A 21,385-nucleotide genomic window follows, 5' to 3' on the forward strand; every position below is an offset into this window, starting at 1 on the left:
GCTGAGACAGTTGGGGTTGTTCAGCCCGGAGAAGAGAAGGCTCCAAGGAGACCTTATAGCAGCCTTCCAGTACTTAAAGGGGGCTACAGGAAAGATGAGGAGGGACTCTTTATCAGGGAGTGTAGTGATAGGACGACGGGGTAATGATTTTAAACTAAAAGAGGGTACATTTAGATTAGCTATAAGGAAGAAATTCTTCAGTATGAGGGTGGTGAGACACTGAAACAGGTTGCCCAGAGGACTTGTGGCTGCCCCCTCCCTGGAAGTGTTCAAGGCCAGGTTGGATGGGGCTTTGAGCAACCTGGTCTAGTGGAAGGTGTCCCTGCCCATGGCAGGGGGGTTGGAACTAGATGACCTTTAAGGTCCCTTCCAATTCAAACTGTTCTATGATTCTATGATCACTAGCAACAATATGAAAATAGCACAGCCTCAAATAAGCAGCAGTGAAAAACAACAGTAGCCTTGAATGACAGCAGTGAATTTTGATGCTTAAAGCTGAACAATGAACTTGTTTATCACACAGTTTTATTAAGATTAGCCTTTAAAATAGTGGTAAAACTAGAGAGAGAATAATTATGCAGTTATAGGACCACCGTTAAAACACGTATATGTCCCACTCTGCCTTTCAGTATTTGATTCAGAAGAAAATTTGTATATGGACACTAAGCTTGGTCTCCATATGGGGACCTGTCAGTGATCCAAGAGTGTGATCTGACCAGTCACGAAGACGTGATTACACATTGTTCCTGCCAATGTAAACAAACAAATCCCCTGCACTAAACTCTCCTCAAACTTCCTTACCAAAATGTTCATTAATGCAATCCCTCTTGTAATATGACCATAACAGTCCCACAGTCTACTAACTCCTTTTTAGAGCTTAATAAGCTTTTTCTCTTTTTACAATCAATGCTTTTTTCACAATAAATGCTGAAAATTCACTCCATAGGAGTACATAAGGAGTCATGCACTTCTTCAAGAAAAAAAGTTTTAGCTTCCATGATTGTCAAGAAAATCTGCCACAAATGAATCCCAAGAGCAGATGAACATAATGCCCTATTACTAAATGTAAAAGCAGACAGTTCTAGGGAATTGATGATGTTTGGACTGTCCGAGCTATGCAATATTAAACAATATCCATCTTACATTTCAAATGTAATTCCTAAGAGGAAGTAGTGATATTATGGAAATAAAGATAGCTATTATTTTTTTTTGTGGAAAAAACAATACAAAAAAGAGTCAGCCTTCAAAGTAATACAAAAAACCCCCTCTATTTTAACTGACTTGAAAGTGCAAACTATATTTTTTGAAGATCTACTTGTCACATACAATGATTTACACAAAATTATTTCAGCCACACCAAGTACATGATATGCATTTATTTCTGCTGGGTCAGGATCAGAGAGCTCCCAGCATCTTGTAAGATTCTATCTGTCTAAATACAGGTAATCTTATTGCTCTTATATTCTCATTCAGCACTCTGACACAACAAAAATACTTTAAGGTCATAAAATCAAAATAAAATAAACACTGACTTTATGTAAAAGTTCACTTCTACAAGAAAACTCTAGGTGAAAATTAATGAAAACTCTAACTGGACAAGTGTCCATAATCATTGATCCTACAGAAGCCCTCCAACTTCTATGAAGTTTGAAAAATACCACTGTGTCTCATTAAAAAGAAAGAAACCAGGTACACAATACTGATTTCCCCCAGGCATGCTGCATCAGCAGGGGATTTAGACACAGAAATTCCCTCAGCGTAAACATTGTTATGCGATTAAATTTGTGTATTTTTCTGTATGTGGGAAATTTTATTACAAGAGACTGAAACACGTTTTGGCAGCATTACTGAATCAAAACTGAAAATGATTTGCTGCTGTGCCATACTTCAATAAGAATTTCTAGTAAAACTGTTGTATTTTGAATGAGTTTGAAATTTGGAAAGGTAAAAAGAAAAATATATACATTAAAAAAATCAAGTGATGCATTGAGAAGAATGCAAATAAATACATTGGATAAAGGCATATAAAAATTAACATACTCTTTAAAATGACCAATTTTTCCTAACTTAGAACAACAAGGAGATCAATTCTGGTCCTTTGAATCATTTATGCTGTGCAACACCCACAAGCATTTGTATTATGCTGAATAAAACAATACCCATAGGGCTAAAAATAACATAGGCATCTCTAGTCCAGCAGGGACTTCAATTCCCAACTGTATAGAAACCAACTTAGATTATTTTCTTCTCCGTGAATGTTTCCATTTTTCAGGAAGATTCAGTGGAATCTTTACAGTCTGATTAAAAAGTAGTCTAATTAGCACCAACTATGAAAACCGGATTAAAAATAAATAAGTGTATATGAATAAATTAGTAGTAACAAGTTCTGGATTTCAAAACATTTACAGAAATATCTTGGCTTTTCAATATAAGATAAAAGATGTTGAATAACTTCATACTTTGTATTTTCTCTTTGTTTCCCAAAATGACCTTTTCCCCTGATTTCAGCACTGATAAGTATTTCCAACAGTTTCATATTTTCATATAAAGCCATTTGCCATAGTAAATTATGTAGATACTAAATTTTTTAGCTGAAATTATAAACTTACTAACATCAAATATTCAGTACTATATCAGAGACGTACATCAGCATACTGTATGATAAAGTGTCTCCGTTGTCCATCTGAAAACACAGAAAGGACATATTCACCAGGTTTCCCGTGGCTCTCTCGCACCAAGAAGTCTCCTTGCTGTTTTAACAGCTCCTGGGCTTCTATTCTTGGAATTGCGCCATGATACCAGTCTTGGTCAGCCAACGGTTTCTCAGTGGTTGAAATCACATCAAAGAACTTGGGAAAAATATTGAAGAATAATGTTACTATAACAGTACATTTTACAGTTCACTTTTACATGAAAAGCACGATAATACTTTTTATTTCTGTATCTAAATTATGTATTTCTATTAATATACAAAATCAAGGCTCTCACATTTACACAAAAGGCATATTGATCACCTTCTTCTCTATTGCCTAAAAGATTAATATATAAAAAGCAGATGTTTATAGAAGTGTCCATAAAACCATGTAATATTTTTCACTTGGCCTGCTATTTTTCCTAAGCCATCTCAACCAAATCTTTCTCACACATGCTACTAATAACAGTTCAAGATGAACCACTTCTTTATTCAGACAGAAATTTCTTAGACATAAAAACATAAGAAATTGATTTATGTGAAGCATTTGAATTGGATAAACTGTTTTCACAGAATGTACCAATTGCATTCCAAATTAATTAATAGCTCTATGAGACATTTTTCCTAGCCATTTACACCGTAGCACAGAATATACACCTGGGTATATTGGATGAACTTTAGCATAGAGTTTCTGAAAGCACAAAGATAGTAAGAAATTACTTTCACTGACTATAAATGAAAGTAAATGAGTTTTAACCTACAATTTCACATATTAAATTTGACAAGCTTACATTGTTTAAGAAAACACTGAGGAAAACTGTATTTTGTTCAATGACCACTTCACATTTATTTGTTATGGCTAGACAGACAAGTCCTTACTTAAGCTGTATGTCATTCAAATTCACTAGTGCCAGAGCTCACAGAAATTCTCACTGCCAGAGTGGCAAAGCTCTCAACAAAGTAACGCACTGCACACTGTATCATGAGCTGAACAAACAGGCGAAGGTGCCCCAGGCAAGCCTGCTGAACTGCGTTTTAGATAACAGCATGAAGACCCACACCTCAGTTAAGCATGATCAAACAGATATAAACAAAGCATACGATTCTGAATTAACCTCTCCTACTGCTCTGCCCTGATAAAACCATGTTTTTCTTTGTATTATCAAAGATGATACAGTATTTCCCCTATGGGGATGGGCACTCCATGGGTGCATGCAAACGTAAAATTTGACATGGTGCATCTACAGGTATGGCGGAGACTATCTGCACATAGGTCTTCCTGGGGAGATATTTAGGTTAAGATGACTTACCTAGCTGAAAAACACTAAGAATAATCTCAGAGTCTCAGAGTGTGCATGAGCAGACCCAAGAAAGCAAATCTACTCAGAACTTCTTGTTTCCAAATTCCTGTAATTCTTCAGCACTTTCATAGTAAAGTTTCTGGTATAAAAAATGCCTCTGCCTGTGGGTTCCTGGCTGCTTTTCTAAATTATACCTCAAAAGGTCTTGTTTAGTCCAGGATCCTGATGGAAAACTGGAGAATATATTTAAGAGCCTGACAAAGGCTCATATTCTCAGACATCAACACTGGGATCTAGAGCCCTGGGCCCATATCAAGGATAATTTCAGACATGAGATTTGAGGCCAGCACTGTAACCAACAGACTCATCACTAGAAAGAGCGAGTATGCTCTATTACAGGTTTTGCTCCATTACAGATTCAGAGCTAGGAAGGACTATGCAAGAATTAACAACAGCTTGAACATAAAGTATACAGTCAGGGTTTTTAGGAGCAAAAAATGTACTCCAAGGTACTGAGTTTATCAGCATAGTGAACAGATACTGTTTGGCCAATAAGGCAGTCATTTATATCAATTTCATCAACAGTTAAATACACCTCATATTAGCTGTCTACCACTGTTAAATGACAGTCATTCTCTTTTAGAAATTCCTAAAAGGAAAAATAAGCTTTCAGAATGTTAGACAATGTTATTTACTTGAACATTTATTGTTCAAAGATGCTGAGTTTGAATCACCAGAAACCCCAGACCTCTGCTATGCTATCAAGAAATGTTAGGGAGTTCAGAGTAGCAAAACCTTTGCCGCAGAAACACATTTCTACTGGAGAGGAAATGTTTCTAAGGATAAAAGGACAGTTCAGGGTCAATGAACTAGTTCATGGTCTTCACAAAGGAACATTCAAAAAAAATAAAACATCTAACATGCAACTCATTTTATAGCTTACTAAAGAGGAAGCCACCAGAAAATAACATCTGCTTATGTTCAAACTGGGTCAAATCTGAGTCACTGCTCAGACAATCATGATCACATCCCAGAATAAAACATCTTAAATGCCTTTATGACAGAAAAGAGTTTATGGAAGAACAACAGAACATTTTAGACATCACTAACTATGGGATTGCTTATGACACTAACACCAATCTTGCCCCCTTTTAAAAATTTGATTAAAGGAAACAGTGAAAATTCCATAAAGTATCCTCTGCTGATTGTCTCCTACCTTACATTACCTTTACTTTTTGTCATACACTATGAGGCAATCATAACCAAGGTGGTTTCTCTGATGAAAAAACTGGTAATTATTCATGTTTTGAGTGTTATTAAAGTTGCATTATCTTTATGAACAGGTCTTCTGACTCCAACATATTTTCTGTATGATACAATATTCACCCTGACTGGCTATGAAAGAAAGCATAGCTGAAAGCCCAGAAAGAACAGTACAAATGCAAGACATATAATCATTTTAATATTGATTTCAATTCAGTTTACACCACTTAGTGTTAATGTTTCTACTGCATTTCATAGTTAGCACTAACTTGTTTAAATACAAGAAAGGTTACTCTTTAAGGAAGGTAGAGGAAAAAAAGCTACCCACACAAAATTAAAATTCCCATCTCTTTTCTTTAAACTCTATTGAGTTTAAATATCAGTAAGGAACTTAATAAGTAACTTAATATGACTAATTACACACCTGAAAGAACAAGTTTGCATTCTAGGCCTCAATGTTTTACAGTTTCACCTGGGGGATGAGATCTCTCCCTCATTTGTATGCACTTATTTAAATGAAGAACTTAAATGAAGAAATATTTTTCTAAGATCTTTGTTGTTGATTTGACTGGAAGCTTACATTAAACAATTAACAAAATCACACAGAAGAAAAGGAAGTCACACTGCTGAATTTCTACTCTCCCTCCTAACCACTGGGGTTTTTTTCCCCTTTTCCCTTCAAGATTTCCATTTATTGCCAACTCATGGGTTATCTGCGGGGCAGGGGTGGCGATGGGGTGTTGGGGTGCATGTGCCCTTATACACTTGATCACACTTTTCCTTCTGAGAGAGGAAATGCCCTCATACACTTCAGCATGCTCCTCATGGACTGTCCTCTACTTATTCTGAGCTCCTTTCTCTCTCCCTATTTAACAATCCATTGAAACAACTTTTTCCCCAACAGTAATATAAAGCAGTTCCCAGCTGCTGCCCTTATTCAAGAGAAAAACTGAACAAACAGCAGTGTATTATTTCTAACTCCAAAAAATATTATTCCTGTACTTATGCTGTCAATGAAAAGAAAATAATAATGGGAATGGTATTTTATTAAACCAATAGCTTGCTTAGTATTGTAATTTCACACATATTCTGAGCTCAAACTTTGCGTACTTCCTTATTTTCCATCTTTAAGCAAACAAAACATTTTGTCAAAACATTTTTTCTCTCCCAGTGTAAAAGAGGGGCACAGACACAGGTGAGAAAGTAAAGCATTAAATTTAGGTTGATAATTTAAGACAATTCCCTATGGAATATCCTGCCTTTAACTTCAGGGTACCTGGCTCATTCCCACATGATAATATACCATATGAAATCAACATTAATTCCACCTATTATCCTATAAATGATAAAAAAGTTATCCTGCAAACAATAACATGTCTGTGCCAAGCTCAAATGCCTCAAGTGAAAAAAAATTAGGCAGAAGGGCAGAAGTTGGCATTCATGATGCAATTCATTCACTCTACATTCAGTTCGTTCCTAGCACTACATTACAGGTACATGAAAGCTGCCCCTTTTCTTGTGTTTTCTCTCCTCATTTGATTAAACATGTCTCTTGCTATTACAGAAAAATGGTTTGCATTCTGTCCAAGAGAAGCAACCTCAATCCCTAACTTTGATGTTTTCTCTTCAAACTATACTTTTTCTCTATATTACACTTCACCTTCTCATTCTGAGAACATGTAAATCATTTAAGCGCCAACACATAATTAACAGTTAAACTCCTGGCTGCTTTTGAAGTACATGGTTTCTCTATGACTTTCTTCAGATGACACAAAAAAATTTCTCTAATTACACAAAAAATTCAACCTCTCCCACCAATTAAACGCAGGACTGTTTTTAGAATAGCACTACATTTAAACCAAAATATGGCTCCACATTTAAAGTTTCAATATACTTTAAACACAGAATATGAGAACAGGTAGTTAATATCACATTTTTAGACTATACTCTGTCAGAGGATCAGTACCAGTCCTTTTCCTACTCTGCTTCAAGATCCTTTTTTGCATTAGTCTATTTAAAAAAATAACAAAATGTTTTATGTATGTTATTATTATTTTATAATTAATATACCTTCAATAATCACTTTGTATACTATTTTGATGGGTAATAAGTTTTAACTACCAGCTTATACATTTAGCAATAAGTATGGTTATGTAATTATCAGCAGGAAAAAGACAAGCATCTGATCACATCAAGAGCTAAGTACTAATTTGTGAAGCAGATTTTAACTGTATATGCACGGTTATCTTTTCTAACACAAAAGAAATAGCTAAATCAAAACAGAAATTAAAACTGAAAATTGATTGGTTTATATATTCTGACTCTGAAGCTCACTTAAGTGATAATCAGGAGGACACTCATTACTCAGATATTACTTTCTGCCTCAAATGACCCATTTCCAATCTTATTTCTCCCAAACATATTCCAAGGCTTCAGCAAACCTATCTGCCATGTATCTACAACCAGGTTTACACCAACTTCTATGGCATTAATAGTTATACAGATTGGAATGAAAATCAAAATGAGGCACATACATTATTTAAAATATCACTTCAATTAAAGCCAATGAAAATTCTGACATTGACTTCCCCTAATTTCATCTTAAATGCTTTATCTTAATCCTCTTCTTGAAATTTTTCCTCTTCCAATTTGTCTCTGAAGCGGGTTTAGGTAGTATTTTTATTTTTATTTTAAAAATTGCAACAAGTTGCATAACACAAATAGACAAAGTTGAAGTCTAAGTCTCACATACACACAGAGCAGAAGTCACAGCAATATACATTTTAATATGCTTACAAAATGTTGCATTTTTGCATCAGTTAGAAGTTTTATAAATCAAAGGTCATGATAAGGTGGAGATTTTTTTATCTCCAGGGATATTTTAATATTTTAGCAGGGTTCTTCCCATTACTTTTCAAATATGTCATGAAAATTTCATATTTTTCATAGGAAAAGCCTTCCTGTCCTAATTTTATCTCATTATCATATTTATTATTCCATTAATTTATCACTACATAAAATTTTCCTATGTATCCACATGTATATACACATATATGTCTATGTCTATATCCATATGCAATTGTACTCTCTTCCACACTTCCTGAATATTGTTTAGCTTAACTAAAGTTTAATGCATCCTTGGATGCAACACTGCAGCATAAAATAGAAAGTTCAATCATTCTAAAGTTTTCTCAAAAATGCTAGTTTGAGCTAATGTTTCAGGTGACAAGATCACAAGTAATAGGCAATTAAAAGGCAATCCCTCACATTAGGGAAGCTGAACAAAAGCCAGCTAGAAGTAAAAGATACTCAACAACCATTTTCAGTGGGGATTGAAGCAAGGTGTGTTAACACCTAGCTGCTTAAATAGTACCAGTTATTGGGGAAGTAGCAGTAGTAATAATATGTTGTTGTGGTTTGAACTTGGCCGGTAGTCAATCACCACGCAGCCGGCCACTTACTTTCCGCCCCACCCCCCCACCCCGGGTGAAATAGGGGAGGGACAAAAAAAAGGAGAATTTGTAGGTTGAATAAAACAGTTTAGTGATCGTAACAAAACAACAGTAACAATAGGAAGTCCAAACGGGTAATACACAATGCGGTGCTCACCACCCAGCAACTGGTGCGCAGTCTGACCCCAGCAGTGATCCCGATCACATCAAAAATCCCAGGCCAGCAGCAGAAATGTCACAGCACACACCTCCTTTATATACTGAGCATAACATCACATGATATGAAACACTCCAGTGACCAATCTGGGCCCAGTCCTCCAGCTGTGCTCCTTCTCAGCCCAAGGGAAGTTAACTCTATCCCAGCCGGAATCAGGACAGTCTCCACCCCTTATTCCATGTCACTGACGTCATGCTCAGGTTCCAAATACATTCTAAGGAATCACCCCCCATTCCCTGGGTCTCACAGATATCATTCCCTTAGTCTATGGACCATCCTTCCACAATGTCTGCTGAGTTCATTTAGTCCATAACTTCGGGTTCCATCTGTTATGACAGTCTATAAGGCTGAGGAATGAGGCGGAGTTGGCTCAGCAGGTGGAGCAGGAGGCTTTGGATGTGGCAGGGGAATGTTGCAAGGCACCAATTGCAATAACAGGGTTATTTGACAGTTTGGTTCATTGGCTATTCTCACCTAAAATCAAATCTCCCTGAGGCAGACATTGGAATTCTCCGTTCTTCCGCATTAGCAGGTGCACCCAGGTCCTTGGGCAAAAGTAATCCCACGCATGGGTTTACCTTTACCCAATGCACGAGTAACCCAGATGGTCTTCCCCAACATATTCCTAATGCGCACTACAGGGGCTTTATCCCCATTCACAGTATGTAGGAGGTTTGACTGAGCAGGGCCAGCTTGCTTGGCAGATCCTCTGGTATTGACTAACCAGGTGGCTTTTCCTAAATGCATGTCCCAGTGTTTGAAAGTTCCACCACCCATTGCTCTCGGTGTAGTTTTTAGCAATCCACTGTATCGCTCAATTTTCCCAGAGGCTGATGCATGTTAGGGAATGTGATATATCCACTCAATGCCATGTTCTTTGGCCCAGGCGTCTATGAGGTTGTTTCAGAAATGTGTCCCATTATCTGACTCAATTCTTTCTGGCGTGCCATGCCGCCACAAGACCTTCTTCTCAAGGCCTAAAATGGTGTTCCAGGCAGTGGCATGTGGCACAGCATAAGTTTCCAACCAACCGGTGGCTGCTTCCACCACATAGTGTTTGCCGTGCCAAGTTTGTAGGGCATGATATAATCAACCTGCCAAGCCTCCCGATATTTATATTTTAACCATCGTCCTCCACACCAAATGGCCTTTAACTGTTTGGCTTGCTTGATCATAGCACATGTTTCACATTCATGGATTACCTGTGCAATAGCATCCATGGTTAAGTCCACCCCTCGGTCACAATCCCATCTATATGTTGCATCTCTTCCCTGATGGCCTGAGGAGTCATGGGCCCAGCGAGCCGTGAACTGTTCACCCTTATGTTGCCAGTCCAGATCTACTTGAGACACCTTAATCTTGGCAGCCTGATCCTCCTGTTGGTTGTTCTGATGTTCTTCAGTGGCCCGGCTCTTGGGTACATGAGCGTCTACATGGCGTACTTTCGCAACCAGATTCTCTACTTGAGCAGCAATATCTTGCCATAGTTCAGCAGCCCAGACGGGTTTGCCTCTGCACTGCCAGTTGCTCCGTTTCCACTGCTGTAACCACCCCCACAGCGCATTTGCCACCGTCCATGAGTCAGTACAGAGGTAGAGCACTGGCCACTTTTCTCGCCCAGCGATATCCAAGGCCAGCTGGATGGCTTTCACCTCTGCGAACTGACTCGATTCACCTTCTCCTTCAGCAGCTTCAGTAACCCATTGTGTGGGGCTCCACACAGCTGCCTTCCACCTTCGATGTTTCCCCACAACGTGACAGGACCCGTCAGTAAACAGGGCATATCGCTTCTCATTATCCAGTACTTTATTATATGGTGGGGCCTCTTCAGCACATGCTACCTCTTCCTCTGGTGCCATTCCAAAATCTTTGCCTTCTGGTCAATTTGTGATCACTTTCGATATTCCCGGACGGCTGGGGCTCCCTATTTGAGCCCGTTGTGTGATTAATGCGATCCATTTACTCCACGTGGCATCAGTTGCATGGTGTGTAGAGGGGACACTCCCTTTGAACACCCAGCCCAGCACTGGCAGTCGGGGAGCCAGGAGGAGCTGTGCTTCAGTCCCGATCACCTCTGAAGCAGCTCAGACCCCTTCATATGCTGCCAGTATCTCCTTTTCAGTTGGGAGTATAGAGTCCTTGGATCCTATGTATCCCTGACTCCAAAATCCCAGCAGAAATGTCACAGCACACACCTCCTTTATATACTGAGCATAACATCACATGATATGAAACACTCCAGTGACCAATCTGGGCCCAGTCCTCCAGCTGTGCTCCCTCTCAGCCCAAGGGAAGTTAACTCTATCCTGGCCGGAATCAGGACATATGTTTATTTACTGTTGCTTTTATAACAAATGTGGGGAATGTAATTATTGCAACAATGGGTAAGACATGCATGACCATCTGACCTACTACAGAATATCGTAACACACTGCATTTCTAGTAAATCAGACTCACTGAAAAGAGTACTCTTAAAAGTAAAGTACCAGTCTGGGAGCTGCAGAGAACATATAAATGCTCTTTTTTTCCTAAAGTGCAACAAGTTGTTCCGACACACTATTACGCCACAATATTATCATGTCCACTGATCAATCAGAAATGTGTTTTTATAACATTATTTTAATGTCATACTTGTCCATGTAGATGGAAATGCATGATGTCTCAGAACAAAAATCCTACTCAAGCTGTAAAAATAACAGAATGGAGTACAAGACTACATTATTGATACTACTTACTGATGATGAACCCAACATCGATTTTGGAGACCTTATGATTCCAGCTATGGAATGACGTATAGTGTCAAATCTTGAGACTTTATCCTTCTTGTCCTAGGAGAAAAAGCAGTATCTCCAGTGAAAACAAGCAAATCAGTATGATAATTGAATTATTGGAGAACATGGAATGTAGACTCCTGGATTTTATCTAAAGAAAAGATAGGGGCTGAGCCTCTACTGGCAGAAACAAGTTAAGTGTCAACATCAGTGGGATTAAGCTAACTCATATCAATTCAACCACTGACAAATTCTATAATTCCTTAAATATTTTGTGCAATTATTTTAAGAATCACTATTGCTAACTATGAAGAGAACTGAAATTTTTTACACCCTAACAACAAAGGACATAATTCTCAGTTCTCCTGCAATGCCTATTAATTTAAAAGGACATTGATTTGAAACCATATAATAAAAAAAAAAATCCACATAGTAAAAAAAAACTACATATGTACATTATCCTTACCTAATATATGGGGTTTTTTTTTCCTTTTATTAACATGTTCTTCTCTAACAATACACTATTTGTAAATATTAGTACCAATCAGTGCAAGTTATAGGATCCATTTGTATTCTGTCACTACTTGTAAACCATAGGTGAAGCCACCATCTGGATTTTCAATTCCATAAGAAGAGGGCTCTAACTGGAACACTGAAACAGCCTTTACACACCTCTAGTTCAGCATAAATCAATGTGAATTCTAAGGTGCTCATAACTTCACTTAGTCCAAAGACTCTGTATTTCTTAAATCTCTGACTTATCATCAGCTCTCAAAATTAATATCACAGAATCTTTCAAAAATACAAAAATTTTTAACATTTTAACAACTTTTTTTTTTATTGCCTAGCTGCATATCACCCTAGAAGGACCATTAGATCTTGCAGGAAACCAGTTTTCTTTGTGAATAGTATATTCACCAGTGTGAAGAGATAATTTTTAATGCATATTAGGTATAAATTTTTCCCTAAGTATTTTAAGAATACAACCCAGATCAGCTCATCTACTTTACATATATACACACACACACACACACGTGTGTGTGTGTGTGTGTGTGTGTGTGTGTATGTATGGTCTTATTAGTTAAGTCAGGGTGTTATTTTAAGTCCGCTTTCGAAAATAACAGGAAATACACATCAGAGCTGTCTTTCAGTGATCTCCACCCTAGCCTCATTAAATTTTGAATCTCTCAGACAAGGCCCTCACAATTTAGCAAAGAATTTAGTAGATGAAAGGATGATCTCAGGATATTAGGTTATTTAAAATTTCTGAAGGAAGCTAACAGAGACCAGAGACTCTGTGTCCTCAGAAGAAAAGTTCATTATAATTCCACACAATACTCATTCCACAAGTATCAGATATTTGACCAATCAGCTCAACCATGCCGGTGATGTAGTCACCACATACACTTCAAACAAACTTGCAAGACATGTTACTATTTGACTAAAGTCTTGAGAAGGACACTGGAAAGGAATTAGGAGTTCTGCATCAGGGATGCTGTAGGGAGCATTATGGAGTAGTATGCTTGGCGGCTACTAAAACATATTAGCTGATTCAGATTCATTTTGGTTTAAATGAATTACTTTCAGAGATATTAGCAAAATGGTAGCATGATTTGTCACTTCCTTTATTTTATACCACACCAACTTCATGAAAAAGAAAACTAATCTGTGGGCCATAACATTTTATGCAACGACTGAATTACTGCAGGATAAATTGTACTTAACCATTTAGAAGCTAGATATGTATGAAAATATATGCTGTCATTAGATAACATTTTAATCTATTTCTTTGACTGTGTTTAAAAGTACCTGTAGCATGAGAGCACATCATACAAGGAATTATGGAAAATGCATTGACTGATATTTCTCCTTCAGGACTAGCCATATTTCTAATCACTCTCCAGGGTGAATCAAAATGAATCTCCACCAGACTTGGGACTGGCCCTTAGAACAGGTTATGAATTTTCTACCCATTGAACAAGTACACCTAGCAAAACTGCTGAAAATCCAACTACTTATCCCAGAATGATGCAAGACTGATGAACTCCTGTATGGAATACAAACAGCTGTTTTATGAGTGGGACATTTTGTCATCCTCTTTGGTAAACAATACAAAACACTACTGCTTTTATTTTAAAATAATACGGAAAGGATTTACTAAGACAAGTAACTCTTTTATTGAGAAACTGACTGACAGCAACTACTTGTAACATCAGATTGGAGTGCTCTGTCTTATTTTACAAGCAACTCATTTTGGACGCAGCAGTGTTATAATTTTTCTGCCACAAAACAAGAAATGCTGAAACCCTGTTCCCACTTGTATGTACCTTAACCAACCTTTTTGTTCCAGTTCTCTTTTTCCTTCTTAATTGTCTAAAAATTACCTCAGATCTTTTCAAGACACATCACAGCAGAAGACAATCACTCTGGCACTCTTTAATTTTACTTTCCATTTTTCTCTTCTGACAAGATGCAGAGAGAAAAAATAAAGCATAAGAACCTGTAGCGGTTTGAACCCAAGAGGGAAGCAGAGCACCACGCAGCCGTTCACTCACCCCTTCCCCTCCAGTGCTGGGAAGACAATGAAGCAAAAAGCTCAGAAATCCAGATAGGACAGGGAGGGGTGGCTTACACATTAGAGTCATGGGTGAAAGATAAACTCATTAGGGGAAGAAAAAGAGCATCACTTTAATTCAAACACTAACAAAACTAACACTTAACAGATAGAGTGGGACAGTGAGAAGCATTATCACATCTTAAAAACACTTTCCTCTCACCCTTCCCTTCTTCCATGGCTCAGTTTTGTTTCTGATCTCTCTGCCTCCTCCCCTCAGTGGCACAGGGGCAGGGAATGGGGGGTTTTCAGTCAGTTTGCTGCCCCTTCCTCCAAGGAGGTGCGGAGCACTCCTCTGCATTCTTCCCCTGCTCCATGTCATTCCCTTCTCACAGGTGACAGTTCTCCACAAAGTTTCTCCAACATGAGGCCCTCCCACGGGCAGCAGTGTTTCCCTAGCTGCTCTGATGTGGGTCACCCCTGCATGTTGCAGCCCTCTAAGTGCTGAACTACAACAGCAAGGGCAATTCCCACAGAGTCACAGACTTCTTCAGGTGCAGGCACCTGCTCCAGTGTGGGATCCTCCACAGGCGAATCTCTGCTCCACCAGTGACCTCCATGGTGGCAGGGGGGCAGCCCTGCCATCTCACCATGGGATACAGGGGAGCTCTCTGCTTCAGCACACCCCCTCTACTTCCTCCTCCTTTCTTCCACTGACCTCAGTGTTTGTATAGGTGTCCTTCTTGTAACTCCTCCTCACAAGTCCCAACCCCCTCTCAGGTTCCCCTTCTTAAATATGTTATTGCAGTAGCACGGCCACCATCACTAATTAGCTTGGCCTTGGCCAGAGGTGGATCCAATTTGGAGCCAGAGGGAGCTTCAAGAATTCTGTCACAGGGGGCCACCACTGTAGCCCCCTCCCCCGCGACCAAAAACCCTGCCACATAAACCCAGCCTAGAATCCAAAAGAGCAGCAGGATTCAGGCCAGTTGAAAAACACAAGTGAAGCACTCCCTATTTTGCTTGAGGATTTCCTCAGGTGCATCTTATATATGATAGACAGAAAGCCAAGCTTCTGTGTTGACTATGCTTTTACTATGTGTTTACTTTGAGGGACTTTGTGCAACATGAGGTCCCGTCCATTTTAATGGTTTTTCCAGTAGAATTTATCTTGTACGGTCATGCATTACAACTGTTAGGGTCTTGTGGACAAAAATCTCCCTTTTGCCAGACATATAGTTCTGTCACTGGAAAAAATCACCACAGATCTTAGAGTGCATGAAAAACAATACAATACACTCAGAAGTGTGACACAATCAAAATGACAGGCCATATGAATCATATTTGTAATGGTATTTTGAATGGGCAAGGCTAAGCAACAGAACAAAAGATGTTGCTTAAATTGAACTGCATAATGTAAAAGCACAAAAGAGCTTTTTAGCTGTATAAATCCAGAAAAATGGCTGTATCTTAGGTATTATTATAAAAGAAAAATAATCTATACTCTTTATTAGAAAAGCAAGGAAGTAAGAAGTTGGAGAGAGATCCAAGATAAAACAGAATTAGTGCTTCTGAGGGACAGGCAAATAGTAACACTATCTCTAATGATCAAAAGGTGGAAGATTAGCAATAAGAGTGACAACGGACAATGCAGCATATATGGAATACTGTTAAAAACACCAGCCAGACATGAACATATAGGTGATATAAATAGGTCAATACTTTAATATTATTCCATTCAAAGAAAGACTGCCTGATGAATCAGATATAAACCATCAGCATGGATACAGAAGTTGAATTTGGGCTTGGAAATTAAATTAGAGAACCTCATGGGAAATTTAGAATAAATATGTTGAGGACTCTCCAACTGAAAGAGAAAACAGTGTCAGAAGAAAAGGAGATTTCAATTAGAAGAACATAATCGGTGATATCTAAAAGATACCACCATGATAGTACCATTTCTGAGATCTGGCTAGGGAATTGGTGCTCACAGATTTTTTGAAAACTGTTTTAGTACAGTACAAGAGCTCGAAGGTAAAACCAGAAGGGACGAATTCCTAGTAGCTATTGCAAATGATATGTTCAATGAACTTAAGAGATAAAAAAGACATACCAGACAGGATCTGCCAGAGCAATTAAGATGTTCTCCTTTTCACTAAATGTTAGTTTCATTCCTGGTTTGAAGACATGATTTTCCTGATGAAAAAGATGCCAGAACAACATTCACCTTAAGGCTTCAAATTTAGATAATGGGGAGAACAAGGAAAATATTTGCTTTTAGAAGGCTGTATATGTCTGGCATCAGACTGGAATTTTGTGATTTATAAGCAAGAATTCTTCAAAGAAGCTTTAGAGAAAATAATTTTCTGAAAATGATCCCCTGCCTTAGTCACTTCAGCAGTGGAGATTAAAAGTTATTTACGAGAAGCCTCAAAAACATATAATAGACTATGACAGTAACTCTGGTCTGCCTGTTGATGAGTGGATATACTAACCACAAAACCTTTGTGTGTCTGTTTTACAGGTATTAGCACATACTAAAGGAGATGTAAATGTCGACATATATTAAAACCTGAATATACAGTAGAGCATGCCTGATGTCCCTGAAGTCTACGATTTGATTTCAGCAATAAGACTAATCTCATACCTCAAAAGGCTTTTTCTTCTTCATCTATGACAGAACTGAGTATCTCAGAAAGACCACAAGTAGAAGATCAGATACAGAATCATGTTATTTTTACTTATTTTAAACCATTATCATGAGACTCACACACAGAATGAGTTGCTGGCTGAATCTGAGCTGATTATTTGAGCTGAGCAGACCACCTATCTTTGGAGCACCTTCTCGGGAATAATAATATGCATTTTCTTAGTTTGCTATTGTAGATATCTAGAATTGGGAGCAGCACTGTGCAGAGACATGAAGATGTAACACAGGTAATAAACTAAAACATTCAAAGCTAATTAAAAATATCTCAAGTACCCAGTAAAACCAATTAAACAACATAGTTATTCAAAAATCATTTTCTGATAAGCTAACATTTTCTGTTTTAAACACATGTAACACCTTCCAAAGCAGCAGGAATGATGAATAATTGACGTTCACATACTGTAAAACACTGCACTAGATGTAAGTTAATGTTCTACCTTCTGAATTGCAGGGACTAGCCTGAAAAACAAGACTTACTGGTGTGAAATTTAAGAACAGCTGTATTTTCTCAGACCAAAGATGCATCCCAGGCCATGCCAGTGGCCTAATGGCCTGTAAGAAAAGAATGATAATTTTTCATAGCATATCTTTGTCTTCTGAAGATCTGTGGTAGAAGATCTGTCTCAGTGGTATAAGTTTCCACATGTAACAGTCATGGAAGGATTCTTCTTCCATAAATTTTTTCAGCTTTTTTCTGAATCTATATAAATTATTACAACCCACTGCTGTAGCATCCAGTTGCACGACTTAATTATGTTTTTGAAAAACAGGTTCGTCTTCTTGCTTTGAATCATCTGCCTACTGTGGTTATGTCATGGCCCCTGCCTCTTGCTGATGAAAAGACAGTGAACAACCATTATTGCCTATTCACTTTCTCCACACCATCCAACGCCCAACATGCTGTATGTATACATCTTTATCACATTCCCCTTCAGTCTGCTTTTTCAAGACTGAAAAGCCCAATCTACTTATTCACTAATTTTACAGAAGCTCCTCCACATATCTGAGCATTACTTTGCCTTTCTGAATTCTCCTACATCATTTTTGTAATTTAGGGAGTTGAAAGTAAAAGTGGTTATATGGAGCCAGACTCTTCTAGGTGATACACAGCAAATGGACAAGCAGCAACAGAAAATTTGCATTGAGCAAATTTCAGTTAGATACTCAAAAAAAAGGATGGTGATCAAATACTGAAACAGGTTGTCCTGAGAGATGTCTGTTACTGGAGCTGCTAGAACCTCAACCACAACACGGCACTGTGCAGCCTGACACAACATCAAAGATGACCCTGGCTCTAAGCAAGAAGTGGGACCAGATGGCCTTCCTGTGACCTCTTCCAGTTTGAATTATTCTGCAGTTCTATGGCATTTAAGAAGCAGGTGCAAATCAGCTTATACAGTGATGTAATGTTTTCTTCTCTATTCTCTGTTCCTTTCCTGAAAATTTCCAGCATGTTTTTTGGGATTGATCACTAAGTAATAGTGAGCTGGTATCTTCACTAACATTTAGACCTCATTTTGAGTGGTAACTCAAAGTTCATTATTGGTATATGTGAAATTAAGCACTGTTACTACAATCTGGTCTGCAGGAATGTAATTACACAGAATGATGCTAACATTAAAAAAGAAAGACTGTTAAAAATATGTATAACTTCTAACAACTCAAGGAATTCACTCAAGTTACTATCAAAAAATATTTGCTTTATTTCCAAATAAAGTTTTCTGCTCTTGTGATTACTTATATGTATATGATTACTTATATACCAGAATCTTGAAGGTGCCACACAGGTTAGAAAGTAATTTTTTTTTATTCAGGGAAACAGCGACAAGGAAGAGCATTAAACAAGAGATTGGTGAACTATCTGGAGACAAAAACCTGAAAGCTTTTGGCAGATTCTACTTAGGAAAGCCTCAGATGTCAACAAACACTGTATAAATAAATTATTTTTTAAAAAAAGGAGCAGGAAAACTATGATTGATCCTTTGCTTTCTTTTTGAATGACTATCAGAACAGAATGTACAGTTAAGTTGTCTGCACCATGTTTTGTGTTTTAATAAGAGTTTCAGAGGACGAATTTTTCAAGCTATGTATGAAATGTCAGGAAAATGTCACCTTCATCTTTGAAATTATTAGTAAATCTTCCAAACACAGAATATGTATTAGAGGTCTTTGAGGAAGCAGAGTACCTCTTAGTGGGGGCTGGAAATAAGGTTTCCAGAGACATGGTGAACTTTACTTATTATATACTAAACAGCTTTTTTATTTAAAAAAAAAAAAAAAAAAAAGACAGGATTTTGATTTCACCTAATTATCATCAAGAATGTCAATTGTGCTCTAGAGAAGAAGATGACTAAATGTACTGCACCTAAGCTGAGGCACTGAGATCCTCCCCAATGGCTACTTTTGCGAAAGAAAAAAATAGCCACACAAAGGTTTTTGCAAGGCAGATAGAGAGGCCCCTGAAATTCAGTACAGAATTTCTGCTTTGTTTAATGAATGTACCTGTACACCACTAAATCCTTACACCCTCCCTCCACTGACCACATAACGATGGCAAATACAGGCAATTTAACAAACCAATTCAGACTTCTGAAACCTTAGAGCCAAATTTAGAATGAATACATATTTTTGAAAAATTACACTTAAATGCCATTACCTTACAATACATAACAGGGAAAATGAAGACTTCCATCCTACAAAAACCTCAGACTGGTATATAACTGTTCACATATGAATTGTTTCACTGATTTCAAGAGCACTGTTATTAATCAATAATGCTATTAACTGAATGTACAAATATTTTATTAATTCTTACACTGTCACTTTACTAATTTCAAGTAATCAAAAATGATCATATTTCAGTCAAATTTCAGCACTTGCTATAGCTGAAAGGAAAGTACCTGGTCATAACATGATCCTTCTCCTCCTTGGTTGTCATTGCCACATCACAGTAAGAGATCCCCTAATACACACACAAGGCCTCTCTTTCTATAATTCTGTGTAAGCTCATGAAGTTGCAATGGGGGAACATAAAACAGACTACACTGAGTGCTCCTAGTTGTACTGCAGTACCTAATGTTCACAAAAGCAAGAAAACCTACATCTTCTCACATCATCTGGCAGCTCACCATCCAAAAAATCAAGCTGCTGGTCAGTCAACATCTGCCAGGTCAACATCTTGCTCAGCATTCAGGCTGTGCTGCTGCTCGAGAAAACCAAGAATCACAACAAGCCAAAGAGCAGTGAATGAACCACTGTTCCAGGCAAGAAGTGACCAAAACAACCTGAACAACAGTCAAGAATGGGTGCAAGGTGAGGTCAATACAAATTGAATAGGAATGTATTACATTTCTTCATATACTCTCCCTGTTTCCAAACATTTTCATCTTCCTAAGCCGGATATAATTTTAGCCCAGAAACCAGCATTTATGATTTGACAGTTACATATACTAACAGCATCAGAATAAGCAATCAGTGAATGAGATTTCATGAATGTGACTTGAAATTTCAAGAATATAACCATAAATTTTAAAACAACATATAGCTCAAAATGTTAAGAGATCACAAAACATGCAAAGAAACCGACTGTGAGGAAATTTTATATTTCCATCATCTAAACATTACGGTTTGTCAGACAGCTATGAAAAGCACATGCTTTGTTAGCTAGAAATACATGTGTATCCAGAAATCATTTAAAGTTAACAATTCTTAGGAGCATTTTTGATGCAAAGAGGCTAGTTTTATTCTGTACTTTATTACTGTATACATCCAGCTGAAATAGTTTCAGGTGTGTATGACACAAATTGTACAGAAGAAGAGAGAAATACAGTGATGCTATAACTGCTGCCCAGAGTTACAATCAAGATCAACACTATAGCTGTCATTTGAAGTGATGAAGTCTTCAACATGAAATATGTTTTAAAATTCCTAATATGCATGCATGTACACACACAGAGATTGACCTTGCCATCCCCCTCTCAAGTTAAAAAACAAAAACCAAAACCTGGTCTAGAAAGAAAATTCTTGATAAGGTAATGGAAGAAATGGATTGCTTCTAAATACATACATGTGCTATGCTGCATTACTAGTATTTGGAAAACTTCATTTCTATTTGACTAAATTGTGATAAAACATCAACTGAAGAGTTTTCCTTCACTAAAGATGGACATTAGTGTAGAAAACAGATTCTATGTCCTGAAATTTTCATACACTAATTTTTCCACAGAACGTATAAAGGCAGACAGTGGTTTTGGCACTTGTTAACAAATGACAGTATTCCATAATAGCACTTCCTTGATTGAATGGTAAAGTTTTAGGGGGCCAGTAGATAGCCTAACTTTTAAAAAGGTAAACATCTAACTCTTCGAACTTGTAAATATTACTTTAAGACTAACAGAACTTCATCACAACCACCGACCTAATAAA

At 37.6% G+C, this 21,385-nt stretch overlaps 1 protein-coding gene across 5 annotated transcripts in view; it reads right to left on the reverse strand.

Annotated features, from left to right (window-relative positions):
- The window catches only part of FER (FER tyrosine kinase), a 213,131-nt gene that overhangs the window by 104,535 nt on the left and 87,211 nt on the right, over nt 1-21,385 (reverse strand). For all 5 annotated transcript variants that reach the window (XR_012627031.1, XM_074855734.1, XM_074855735.1 and 2 more), the window contains 2 exons: nt 11,661-11,753; nt 2,646-2,849 (listed from right to left, as the gene is read on the reverse strand). Coding sequence is in view for 4 of the 5 variants with exons in the window: in XM_074855734.1 (XP_074711835.1) it covers nt 2,646-2,849; nt 11,661-11,753 (297 nt within the window). In the remaining variant the exon portion in view is untranslated. The remainder of the gene's footprint in view (nt 1-2,645; nt 2,850-11,660; nt 11,754-21,385) is intronic.

Source organism: Strix uralensis, chromosome Z (assembly GCF_047716275.1).
Source record: "Strix uralensis isolate ZFMK-TIS-50842 chromosome Z, bStrUra1, whole genome shotgun sequence".
In the NCBI taxonomy this organism is placed as follows: Eukaryota; Metazoa; Chordata; class Aves; order Strigiformes; family Strigidae; genus Strix; species Strix uralensis.